Genomic DNA, 13,754 nt, shown 5'->3' on the forward strand with positions numbered 1-13,754 from the left:
TTCAGGTGTACAACATAGTGAATCAACTTCTCTGTCATGCTGTGCTCACCACAAGTGTAGCTACAATATGTCACCTTGCAACACGATTACAATATCATTGACTATATTCTCCACACTGTACCTTTATTTATCCTTGTTATGCATTAATTCCATAAGTGGAAGCCTGTATTTTCCACTCCCTTTCACCTGTTTTTCCCATCTCCCCACCAACAAACAAAAAGTAGAATCAAACCTATAAATACAGAGAATAATCTAATGACTGCCAGAGGAGAGGGAGGCGGAAGGTTGGAGGCTGCTCTTGCTTGAGGCAGTAGACAAAGACAGGCCCCACAGGCAATCCTGCTCTTCTTGATGCAAGGGTGGGCTCCTGAAGCCTCCTCCCTTCCTGAAAATCTCCCTTCTTTGGGGCTTGTCCTCAGTCACTCCCACTCTTTCAGCTCCTTGGGTTACCTTTCACCTTTACAGGCCCTCAGAACTCCCCTCCACTTCCTTCTATGCTTTCATCCCCTTGGAGAGCTTTAACTCCCAGCAAACCCTGATAGTGTCCATGTATTCCCTCCAGTCCAGAGCCTGGTGAGGATTGGGCCAGTCAGAGTCTGATGCAGCAGGTCTAGAGAGCAATAGTGAAGACTTGAGACCAGGCCAGTGCCTTGGGAATGGAAGACAGTGGATGGACAGATTGTTGACACTTTGGGGGTTCATTTGACTGAGGATAGAGACTCTCTTGATGTGATGATGGAAGGAAACAAAGAGTTATGGTTGACATCCAAGTTTCTGGTTTGGATGACTGGGTAGAAGGCAGGCCCCTTTATGAGATGGGTAACCTGGCGAAACCAATTTGTAGGCAAAGGTGTCAAGTTTAGTTTCAGCTATGTTGCATTTAATGTGCCTCAAAGGAGATTTCTACCAGGCAGCTGGTGATATGGGTGGGTAGCTTTGGAGAGACGCCTGGGTTCTGATCTTGCTTTGGGACATGATGGTAAATGAAGCCTTAGGACTAGATGAAATTTTTGGAGAGTGTGAGGATGAGAACCAGTGGCCTAGCTGCCTACAGGGTAAGGGGATTGCTGCCTGCCTTTGTTCCCTGCCAAGCAGCCTGAAAGGGTGGTTCTGATGAATAAAAGTGTGTGTGGCAGGGAAGCTGCTGGGCAACCAGACTGAAGGAAGGGTCTGTTCCCAGCAGAGAAGGAATAGAAATCATGGGATAGGAATCTGTCTTGGTGCTAGGACCTTAGAGAGGACATAAATTTTATGTGCCCCCAGAGCTGTCCCTTTTGTGGGCTGAGAGCCACTGCTATTAGGGATGATTAGTAAGTGAGGAAAAGGTCCAACTGTGACCATCTAGTGCAGCACCTGCACTAGATGTTTATCAGTGAGAGGCTGTCCTTAGTCCTCTGCTTGGTGTTTGCAGCCTCCCTGGGCTGGCTTGACCTCCTCTGCTCACTCTCCACTCTGGGTCTAGCCCCCTCACACCAGTGTACTTTCCATCCTTGCAATGGATTTGCCCTTTACTGCCCCACCTGTACCCCTGCTGTTCATTCACTAAACAGTGCTCTACCGAGGCCCACTCTGATCAGTGTGAATGGCATCAACTTTGTTTGCATTGCCTGGAACTTTCTGTCTCCATGGTCTGCTGCCTCTAGGGTCCAAGCAGGGACTCAGAGATGCTGCTTCCTATTCCTCAGGTGCCCTCATTAGCATCCCAGTGCAGTAGTCCCACAGAGAGCACCAGGGGAGCAGCTTTGAGGCTGCTTGTTATTACCACTCACCACGGAGCTTGATGTACCTGCCATCACCATGGTGACGGCTTCAGACGCTGGAACAGGTGGATGGGGAGGCGGAGATGAAAAGGTGGGGAGTGGCAGGGTTTCAGCAGTAAGGGCCATAGGTAACCTGGGGAGTGTGCTGACCATTTATGATCAAAATCTGGTGGGGCATGCCGACCAGCCTGAGCAGAGAAGAGCTGCCCTGAGTCTCTCTTGCCCCAACCCCCCTGACCCCATGCCAGGAAATACTGCAGAATACAATCTCCTGTCTCTCTTCTGGATTTTCCCTCTCAGGCTCCTTGTTCTTAGTCTATTTTGTGGACACCTCCTCCTCTACTCATATCTTAAATGTTAGGGTTCTCCAGAGCTCTGAACTGGTCCCTCACTCTGTATTCTCTTTTTGTGTGATTCCACCCACTTGCTCTCCCATCCATCTCTGAGTCCTGCCTTTTCTCCCTCCTGAGTAGTTTTACACTCTACTCACCTCAGGCTCTCTTGGCACCATCTTCTTCAGCTTTCTCCCTACCACCTTGCCTTCAATCTTGTTCCCCATTTAATCCAGTCTCTACCTAGCAGCCAGAGGATATTTCTAGAATATTATGCTGCTCTACCTATGCTACTTCTCAGCTCTTCCAAGGCTCCCTGTAGCCCAAAGGAGAGAGTCCTGCCTGGTACCACTGCCTATGGAGCCCATGGAGCTCATGGAGCCTATGGGAGCTCTCCCTTCTCTCCTCTTCATTCCCTGCTCGACACACAGAGCTCCTCTTTGTTTCTCAGCTTGTGCGACATTACTTGGAATGTGTGCTAGAAAGAATATAACTGGAGCTGAAAGGAGGATCCCCAGAGACAGTACCCCTGGTTGAAATAGTCAATGAAAAATGGACTCCCACCTGAGGAGCATGAGTTTTAACGTGGTCTTGGGTCAGGAGAGTCAGAGAGCCAGGGGAGGTGGCAGCTGTTTTGGGCCAAGGAGATACATCTCATTCCATGGGGCGGGAGTTTTGGGGCAGTGGCTGGTTTGGAGGTGCTCAGCAGTGTAAGCATGTGCAAGACATCTGCAAAGCCAAAGCACCAGAAGATGTCTTAGACAGTTTTTATCTATTTTTTTGTTTATTTTATTTTATTTTGAGAGAGAGAAAGGGGAAGAGGAGAGAGAGAGAGAGAGAGAGAGAAGGAAAGAGAATCCCAAACAGGCTCCATGCTGTCAGCACTGAGCCAGACATGGGGCTCAATATCACGAACCGCGACATCATGACTTAAGCCAAAATCAAGAGTTGGATGCTTAACTGACTGGGCCACTCAGGCGCTGCTGTTTTGTTCCATTTTAGCATTAATAGTCAATTTATCAAAAAATTCACTGCAGTAAAAGAAAAATAAACACATTTTGCAATTTACTCCTGTTTCCTTTTAAATTACCGGGCATGGTGGGGACAGAACCATCACCTTTTGGTGTTTAGAGCCTGGTACTTAGGCAGTGCTGGATCCCCCTGTCCTGCATTGCCATAGCAGTACCCAGGAATGCTGAGGTTTGCCAGGTGAGCCCTGGTTCTGTTCTCACTGCTCACCTGCAACTCTTCTACTTTATATGGTATCTAAGATTGTCTGTGAGCTTCCTCCTTGGCCATCTCTCTAGCAGGTGAGGATATCAGTCATACATGGAGGATGACAGAAAAATCCAATGGTGTGAAGAGTTCCCCAGCCAATAACCACAACTTCCATGCACCTCCTGCCATCAAGGCCAATGGCAAAGATGACAACAGGACAAACAGCAGGTGAATCTATTGGATTGGATGGTTTCAGAGATGACCTGGAGGCTTCTCCTTTCTCCCAGCTTTGCCTTATTGCCACAGAGCAAACAATCTTTGGGTTAAAGTTACCCTCTAAAGGGACCATGGGATTTCTAAGCACCTTCCAGGAGATAAAAGTATAATAGGAGACAAAGTATGCCCAGAGAAACCTTGGTCAACTCTGCTCCTTCCTCTACAGGCCACAATCTACAGCAGATGATGACACCTCCTCAGAACTGCAGAGGCTGGCGGAGATGGATGCCCCCCAGCGGGGGAGGGGTGGCTTCCGCAGGTGGGTTCCACCACTGCCCTCCTGCTACCTGTTCTTGCCCATGGGGCCTATCAGAGTGGTTACCATGAGTCTCTTTGTCTCACTCCAACTGAGCCTTTCTGCCAAGATCCCTAGGAAGCAGTTTTCTTCTGAGGAGGCTCCTGTGAGCAAGCTAGAAGTGGTCAGTGGATCATTCCCTTTAGAATTGTCTGTCTGCTAATTGAGAGAAGGGGGGGGGGATCTTTTCCAGCAAAAGGGTCTAAGTAGAGGACCTTGAGATCTGCAGCCCAGCGTCATAAGGCTCCATAGGGAAATCAAGAAACTTAGGCCAATCCTCCTCCTGGCCTGTCCTCCATTAGCACAATCTTTATCTTGCTCAAAACCACCTATTTGTTCTTCATAAGCAACTGACATGGCACCTCCTACAGGGAGTCTTCTCAGAGCTATCCCTTACCCCTCAGGCTGCATTCAGAGACATACCTGAACTCCTCTCTGCCCTCAGTGCTGGCCCCCTTCCCAACTCTTAGCATGGGGGACATCATAGACTGGCCTGTTTCCAGGGTCTCCTCTCCATCTCCCTCAACAGATAGTGAGCTCTTGGGCCCGGGTCCTTTCTGAACAGTATGATTCTCCTCTCTGGCTCATGCTCCCTGTCATCTCTAGGATTGTCCGCTTGGTGGGGATCATCAGAGAGTGGGCCAACAAGAATTTCCGTGAGGAAGAACCTCGACCTGACTCATTCCTGGAACGTTTCCGTGGGCCTGAGCTCCAGACTGTGACAACACAGCAAGACGATGGCAAACGCAACAAGGACGGCGAGGGCGAAGGCACCAAGTATAGTTTTCCAGCTTTTGGGACTGGAGGGACTCCCAAGCATGCAATTGTAGGGTTTGGTGACCTTTCTTATGCCATCACCAGGGACAGACTGGGGTCTATACCAAACCCTGCCATGACAGGTAAAGGAGTTGGCAGAGGAGACCTGCTATGGTTTTAACTCCAGTACATTTCCATTTTCCTTGTTCACAAACTTTCCAACTTCCAGGGGCCAATTGCCATGGGAGCCCCTGGTGGCTTTTCTTCCCTTAGCTGCCCTTTTTCATATGTCCTCTTGCTGCTAATGAGGCAAATAGCAAGGGCACCTAAATATGTACCAGCCCCTCTCAGTTTCAGCAGTCAGTAAATGCAGAGAAGGGTGAAACTGGGGAGTGCTGCTGAGAGTATGACCACACCAGTGCCAATGTAGGTACAGAGGTGGGCCTTTGGAGAGGCCATACTGGGGGCTAACTGGCTAAGGAAGGCCTGGAACAACTGCACAGGAAGGAGTAGGGAGGGCAGAGATGGAACCAGAGGGTCTATTCTTTGAGGAATGAGTAGGCAACTGAGGATGTCTGGCCAAGCCGGCATTCCACAATTCTGGCCAGTGGAGGAAAAGAGCTTTTGCCAAGACAGGACGTAGCTTCTGGGAAAGTGATTTGGGAGCTGGAGGCCAGAGACCAAACAAGGAGAGTGGGGTGGGCAGGAAGCACATGGCACTCACTTGCTTGGAGTTCCTCTTTCTTCCCAGGAGGGATCCCTGAGCCCTCATTACCATCCTGTGGAAGTCCCTCCCTAGGTCCTGAGGCCAACCCCAATAAAGACACTGCCCCTTGCCTTGCCCTCTGAGCAAGGAGTCTCCATAAGTCATTGGAGCCGATGGGCCTATGCGGGGTTAAAATAGGAAGAAGGGTGACTCTTATCTATGTGACCTCTACTCAGATGCCCAGTACCAAGTTGTGGCTTTCTGAAAATGAGGCCCTGAGCCAACTCAGTCCTTACTCTGTACATCATCATAAGTGTTACTTTTTAAGGGACCCCTAGCCTCTGGGAGCTGGGGTGCTGCCACACTGGGGACCTAGTCCCCAAGCCTGGCTTCTGTCTGTCTCCTCAGGAAGAAATTTGAACTATTTGTCTTGGACCCAGCTGGGGACTGGTACTACCGCTGGCTATTTGTCATTGCTATGCTTGTCCTCTACAATTGGTGCCTGCTGGTGGCCAGGTGAGCAGGGAGGGATCTGGGAGGGGGTGGCCAAAGAAACCCAGGGCACAGGCTTTGGGTTTGAGAGAATACCAGTCTCAGCTATGGACGCAGAGCTCATTCCAGCTCAGCCTTCTTTCTGAATTTTCTGCTTGCCAATGGCACCTCCCTCTGCCCTATTAACCCTCAATGCCCCCTCCCACCTTCCAGTTTAATATGCTACTAAAGCTTCATCTCTATCCTTTTCCTGGTATCCATAATCTGTTGCTACTTCTCCATCCACACCAACACTGTCCTTGGTAAGGCCACACTCCTTTCTCCCTGGGACAAGTACAACAGCCTTGCACCCATTTCTTTCAGTCACTCTTGTCCCCTCTAATGCATCCTTCACACTTGCAACTAGTATGCTTTGTATAAACTGGGATTTGATTGTCAGTCATTCCTCACAAACCCTTCAATTGTCCCTCATTGCTGACAGGATGAAGTTCAAGCCCTCAATGTAGCCTTCAAGGCCCTCTGGACCTGGCCTTCTCACTAGCTCTACCTTCTGGACAAACCCCAGCCCTAGCATTCTCTACTCTTGGATAATAACATGTTCTTGCCTCAAGAGAAAATTCCCTCTCCCTATTTTTAGCCTATGGAGATTCTTCTCACAATTTCAGTTCCAAAGCCACTCTCTACAGGTAGCTTTCCCATTCCACCCCATCCCCCACTTCAGTTATTCATTCAGCAAGGATTTGACTGAACATCCATCAGGTCACTGCTGTCTTGGAGCTCTCAGGCTAGTGGGAGACACTGGCAGCAAATATGAACAAAACAAATGCCCAAGAGACATGAGGTTGGTGAAAGAAACTTTCTGGGAATGAGGAACAAGTATCAAAACCTTGTCTCAGGATGGCCTAGTGTGGCTGGAGGACTCCAAGTGAGCATGAGGCAGTCACAGGACTATTCTGTAGGCTTTGTGCAGCAGAGGAGGGGGTTGGGATTTTATGTGAAATGCGACCAAGTAGTTAGAATTAACTGCTTTTCCCTTTGACTAATACAATCATTGGGCCATCATCCTGGGTTCTATCTCCTATTATGTCCATATCCTAGGTCTCTACCCATTCAGTCACCAAGTCTTGTTAATTCCTCCTAAAACTGTCCTGCATCCTCCAACCTTTCTTCATTACCACTACCTTTAGGCTAAGCCCAACTACTATCTTCTCTCTGACATGGATTGGCCAGTGCTCTGTATTGGGCTCTCAGTAGGTGTATGTTGAAAAGATGGGCATGGAGGCTATTCAGCTGTGTATTATAATTCATACTTCCAATAACTCGTTTTTCATTTAACTCACACTTGTCAAATCCTGGTGCTCTGGGCTAGAGCATGGGGCATGCAGTAATGACTCAGAGGTAGTCTCTGTCTTCTTGGCATTCATGGTTCAGTGGATGAGATAGACAAGTAATGGTCAGTGTAGATGTTTATTTAGGGATATCTATGCAATAATAAGAGTTGGAGTAAAAGTTGCTTGTCATTAAGTTTCTGCATGACACCAGACTGACTGTGAATCATCAGCATCCTGGTAGCCATCCCAAGACCTGTAGTCAGTGGGCACTCAGTTTGAGGCCTCCAGGGATCCTTGACTGGCTTTGAGGGTGAAGTCCAGTCCTGTCTTCCTACAGAGCCTGCTTCAGTGACCTACAGAAAACCTATTACCTAGTGTGGCTAGTGCTGGACTACTTCTCAGATGTGGTGTACATTGCAGACCTCTTCATCCGACTGCGCACAGGTAAGTGAATAACTGTGATGCATAGGCAGGAGCATGACCCATAGGTCCAAAATCTTGAGTCCACATTTTCAGGAAGCTCTCTTGACACAGTGTTAGACTCAACTGCCTGGCTGGGACTCGGGTTGGTGTCTGCTCCTCTTTGAATCTTACAGTCCCCATGTGCCTAGTGAGGTTTAGACCTTGGGATCATCTCTTGGGGTCCTTCATGCTAGCTTTGCTATGTGAATTTCCTATACCTCTCTTTAGGAATGAGGGTTGAATGCGCAGTTTCTCCCTTGCTGAACATTAACCAATTAGGAAGGACAGGCTTGAGAGCAGAGCTGATATACTGATTTGCATCTCTACTAGGCTTTCTGGAGCAGGGGCTGCTGGTCAAAGATCCAAAGAAGTTGCGGGACAACTATATCCACACCCTACAGTTCAAGCTGGATGTAGCTTCTATCATTCCCACGGATCTGATCTATTTTGCTGTGGGCATCCACAGCCCTGAGCTGCGTTTTAACCGCCTGCTACACTTTGCCCGCATGTTTGAATTCTTTGACCGCACTGAGACACGCACCAGCTACCCCAACATCTTCCGAATCAGCAACTTGGTCCTTTACATCTTGGTCATCATCCACTGGAATGCCTGCATCTACTATGCCATCTCCAAGTCCATTGGCTTTGGAGTTGACACTTGGGTTTATCCCAATATCACTGACCCTGAGTATGGTTACCTGGCTAGGGAATACATCTACTGCCTTTACTGGTCTACACTGACACTCACCACCATTGGGGAGACACCACCTCCTGTAAAGGATGAGGAGTACTTATTTGTCATTTTTGACTTCCTGATTGGTGTCCTCATCTTTGCCACCATTGTGGGGAATGTGGGCTCTATGATCTCCAACATGAATGCCACTCGGGCTGAATTCCAGGCCAAGATTGATGCTGTCAAACATTACATGCAGTTCCGAAAGGTCAGTAAGGAGATGGAAGCCAAGGTCATTAAGTGGTTTGACTACCTGTGGACCAATAAGAAGAGTGTGGATGAGCGGGAAGTTCTCAAGAACTTGCCAGCAAAGCTGAGGGCTGAGATAGCCATCAATGTCCATCTATCCACCCTCAAAAAAGTGCGCATCTTCCAGGATTGTGAGGCTGGCCTGCTGGTGGAGCTGGTATTGAAGCTTCGTCCTCAGGTCTTCAGCCCTGGGGATTATATTTGCCGCAAGGGTGATATTGGCAAGGAGATGTACATAATCAAGGAGGGCAAGTTGGCAGTAGTGGCTGATGATGGTGTTACTCAATATGCCCTGCTCTCAGCCGGGAGTTGCTTTGGAGAGATCAGTATCCTTAACATTAGGGGCAGCAAAATGGGCAATCGACGCACAGCCAATATCCGCAGCCTTGGTTACTCAGATCTCTTTTGTTTATCCAAGGATGATCTTATGGAAGCTGTGACTGAGTACCCTGATGCCAAGAAGGTCTTGGAGGAGAGGGGCCGGGAGATCTTGATAAAGGAGGGACTGCTAGATGAGAATGAGGTGGCAGCCAGCATGGAGGTAGACGTGCAGGAGAAACTAGAGCAGCTGGAGACAAACATGGAGACCTTGCACACTCGCTTTGGCCGCCTGCTGGCTGAGTACACGGGAGCCCAGCAGAAACTTAAGCAGCGCATCACCATTCTGGAAACCAAGATGAAGCAGAACAATGAAGATGATTACCATGATTACCTGTCAGATGGGATGAACAGCCCTGAGCCAGCTGCTGTTGATAAGCCATAAGGTCTTGGGCCCAACTGCCTTACCAGCCTTGTCCTTGACCCCAGGAACTAGAAGAGCTGTGTAGGTGTCCATATTTGTATGCATTACCCTCTTGAATTCTCCCCAAAGCCTCTCTGTCCTAGGTTTTTGGCTCAATCATCTAGGAGCCCTCCTCCAGGTCCAGCTAATAGCCAAGCTTATGCACAAAGTAGACCATGTTGGCTCAGTTTCCAGGAGCTTTAGCCTGTCCAAGTCTGAGGAAGAAAGAGAGGAGCATATGAACTGTCTTCAAGGGGTCTGTCCTAGGGCTGGAAGCCTGGGCAATGATCTGTTTTGAAGAAGCAAATCTGCAGGACAGTGTGTACCCTAATGTGAAACTGCCCTCTCTCCCGGGTCCTTTGCACATAGCCACTTCCCATTTGGTTCTGGCCCTTGCTTTTCTAATATGTGTTGTGAATATCCCCATTTTCCTGCACATGTATGTAGTTCAAGAAATGACTACAGACAGCACAGGTACCCAGTGTCTGTATCCCAAGGCAAGGAAAGGAGGGGGGCAGGTTGAAGAGTGTTCTCTTAGGGGTGCCACTCCATCAGGCACTCCAAGTCCTAGTCTGTTCATCCATTTTAATGTTGCCATCCAGGAGTAAGGTCTCTGCATGCTTCTCTGGACCAGGGAGATGATTATTCTCCTTGTTTCTGGTCCATTCCAAGGCAGGGAGTGAGGAGCAAGGAAATGCCACCTGGAGAAGGAGGTGGGTGGGAGCTCTGGCCATCACCCCTCTATACAGAACATTACTGAAGAGGCCCTGAGGCTGGCAGTGTGTGGGAGGCTCTTCAAGTTCATATCTGCAGTAGAGGCGCTTATAAGTTAATAAATTAATTTAAACTAGTGGTTATTGCTCAACTCTGCTATTCATATTCTTTCCTTTTCTCCCCTCTTTTTTCCTCTTATCCAGGACTCACCCTGCCTGGAACACTCTCTCTGCTGTCTTCTGTCTATCTAAGCCCGACTTGTCCTTCAGGGCTCAGCTCAGGCACCACCTTCTCAGAGAAAGCTCCCACATAGGCAGTCAATCATCCCCTCTCTAGGCTCCCACAGCACTTGCTAGTCTGTGTCCTGGCTATTTGCTGTATGGTTGGTTTTCTGGTTTCCCTTCCAGACTGTGGGCTCTTTGAGGGCAGGGCCAAGACACTGTCCTTCACTGCTCTGCCTTCAGCCTTGGGGACATGCCTCGCCCAGGTCAGGCTTTCAGAAAATGTTTAATTACTGGGGCAGTAAGTGAACACACTGAAACTCTTAAGTTTCCATTTGCCAGTATCCAGGTCTTGACAGAAACACTACGTCTGGTGATTCGTGGACGATCTTCTGGAGAAGCAGATATTTGAGTGGGTACCACTTGACCAGGAATCCAAAGGACAAGTGCTAATTAGTGAGCAAGAAGCTCTAGATGCAGATTTAGATGCCTTTGTGCACACCACTTATCTCTATCATCTACCTACCTATCTTTCTGCCTATTTGTCATCTATCTCTCTATGTCTCTATTTCTCTATCTACTAATCACGGTACAATACATATCAAATTTACCATCTTAACTATTTTTAAGTGTACAATTTTATAGTGTTAAGTACATGCACATTGTTGTGAAACAAATTTCCAGAATGTTTCAGCTTCCCAAACTGAAACTTTCTTCTCATTAAACAAAACTTCCCATAGTCTCTCCCTGCTAGCCCTTGGCAACCATCATTTTAATTTCTGTTTCTATTACTTGATTACTTTAGATACCTCATACAAGCAGAACTATACAGTATCTATCCTTTAGTGACAGGCTTATTTCATTTAGCATAATGTCCTTAAAGTTCATCTATGTTGTAGCATGTGTCAGAATTTCCTTCCTTTTTTAGGCTGAATAATACTCCATTGTATAGATAGAGCAAATTTTGTTTTTCCATTCATCTATCAATGGACACTTGGGTTGTTTCCATCTTTTGGCTACTGTGAATAATGCTGCTATGCACATGAGTACACAAATGTCTGCCCAATTTCTTTTTTTCATTTCTTTTGAGACTATAACCAGAAGTAGAATTGCTGCATCATATAGTAATCCTATTTTTGTAATTTTTTGAGGGCCCATCATACTGTCTCCCATAGAAACTGCACCATTTTACATTCCCAGTAACAGCACACAAGGATTTTAACTTCTTTACATCCTCACGAATACTTGTTTCCTGTTTTTTTTTTTTAACAGTAGCCATACTGATGGGTGTGGGGTGGTATCTCATTGTAGTCGTATATTCATTTCCCTTGTAAGTAGTGATGTTGAGCATCTCTTCATGTGTTTGTTAGCCATTTGTTTATCTTTTTTGGAGAAATGTCTATTTAGTCTTTTGCAAATTTTTCAGTCATGTTGTTTGTTTTTTTAAATGTTGAGTTGTAGGAGTTCTTTATATACTCGTGATGTTAACTGATATCAGATATGTGATTTGCAATTCTTCCCCCCATTCCATAGGTTGCTTTTTAACTGTTGATTGTACATTTTTATACACAGAAGTGTTTAATTTTGATGTAGTCCAATTTGCCTGGATGTAGGTGTCATCATTGATTTTCATTGGAATTCGTTCTTCTAGCCAGAATTATTTTACATTTAATGTACTTTCTTGGCCTCTTCCCTACCTTATAGTAACAAATCTTAACCAGGGGCAGACTCACTTGGAGGGATCTATAACCCATCTTACCCATGCTTAGACTTGGTCCCTGAGAGTGGGAGCAGTAGGGAGGCGGCATTCATGATTGAACAGCATTCTGTGTATGCTTCCCCTTTGGGTGCTGGGCTGAAAGAAAAGCTCTAACTAAGCCCCTTCACTTCAAGACAGACTGAGCCCCCAGGAAGTGGAGTCCTTGGGGAGCCAACCAGTTGCTTGCCCAGATACTTATAGATAAGGCTACATGAAGGAGCTAAGTTTCCCTACATGCTGGAAGCCAGAGTGGTATTAGTTTTGTTGCCCTAGAATGGCACTGGGCCCAGAATAAGGGGGAAGACTGCATTGAAAAATGTTTCCTTGGTTATAGTAAGAAATCTGCAGTCTTTCTCCCTAGAATGTGGTTTACCTTCTGTCCAGCCCCCACGGGTGCCTGATTTCACATCATCAACCTGGCAGACATTGAATCTTGGACCTGGTTTTCCCCAGTGCAAAGCAGCTGACTCATGTGGGTCATGTGGGGAACCCATTGTGTTGAGATGCAGGATTCAGGGCTCTGCTCCCACCCTCTCCCCAGACATCTTTGAATTGAATCACCCATGAGCTTTTGTGGTTCCTTGAATGTCTACATTCTCTTAGGCTTCTAGGACTTTTCTCATGCTGTTCCCTTTGCCTGGATCACTCTTCTGATTTTTCTTCCTCTGATACTCAGTTCGCAGGCTTACCACAGCCTTCTATGTGAGACTTTCTTGCATACTGGACTGTGAGGGTCTGTTTAGCAATTGGTCTCTTCTCATCTTAACACACTTTGCTCATTGAGAAAAAGATGAAAGAGTGACAGAAAGAATATCCATGCAGCTCAGGGTGTATGTGTGTGTGTGTGTGTGCCATGCAGCTCTGGGTGTATGTGTGTGTGTGTGTGTGTGTATGTGTGTGTACGTGCACACATGTGTGTGCAAACACACACCTGTGTGAGTATCTGGATGTCAGCCTAGACAGACAGTGTCTGTGTCTGTGCCCCGTCCCAGTCCCCTCCTTGGTTGCTTTCTGCAAAAGCATGACTCTTTCCTGGCCATTTCTGGCTACCACCCCCACTTCTCTCCCATACCTGGGTGTAATATAAGAACTGAAGTACATTTTCCATTATGTGTTGTATTTATTCAGCACAGTTTGATGTTCCCTGCTCTTAATTTTAAAATATTTATATTGGAATGTTTTTTATTTTCCTCTGAAAATACCCACTTAAGGTAAATTGTCCTATTTGTATATAGCCACCAATGTGCTTTTCTTTGCATTGGTGACCTTCTGTAGAAAACAAAAGTCCCTGCTCCCACCCATCACTCTCCTTCCCCTCTTGGTCTGACCTTTGGTGGTTTCAGCCTGGCTTGCAGACTGCTGCTCCCAACTCAGCCCAGCCTGAGTCCCAGCCTCAGCAGCACATATCTGTTCCTTAGTCTTGAGCCTAAAGCTAATCTGACCTCTTCCTCCTTCCTTGAAAGGAGGTGGAAGTAGAGGGTCCCCTACTGAGTAGCCTGAAAATAGGAGCTCAGAAGCCCCCAGTGTACAGAGCCAGAAAACCCAGCCACCAGAGGGCGCATGGACCTAAGAAAAGGGTGGTGGGCTCTGCTCAATGAACCCCCCCCCCCGGCCCCCCCCCCATCTAGCAGAGGGCAGAGCAGGGCTCACTGAGGCAGTTAGGTATCTA

The 13,754-nt window shown here is 47.4% G+C and overlaps 1 protein-coding gene across 1 annotated transcript; it reads left to right on the forward strand.

Moving 5' to 3' along the window:
• The first annotated feature begins 976 nt into the window (after positions 1-976).
• Positions 977-10,238, forward strand: CNGA2 (cyclic nucleotide gated channel subunit alpha 2). Its single transcript, XM_053201664.1, has 7 exons — positions 977-1,055; positions 3,403-3,538; positions 3,753-4,005; positions 4,411-4,658; positions 5,752-5,859; positions 7,504-7,610; positions 7,959-10,238. The coding sequence occupies exons 1-7, from the start codon at positions 977-979 to the stop codon at positions 9,371-9,373; spliced, it is 2,346 nt and encodes a 781-aa protein (XP_053057639.1). The 3' UTR covers positions 9,374-10,238.
• Positions 10,239-13,754: the final 3,516 nt, after the last annotated feature.

The sequence above is a fragment of the Acinonyx jubatus genome, chromosome X (genome assembly GCF_027475565.1).
Source record: "Acinonyx jubatus isolate Ajub_Pintada_27869175 chromosome X, VMU_Ajub_asm_v1.0, whole genome shotgun sequence".
In the NCBI taxonomy this organism is placed as follows: Eukaryota; Metazoa; Chordata; class Mammalia; order Carnivora; family Felidae; genus Acinonyx; species Acinonyx jubatus.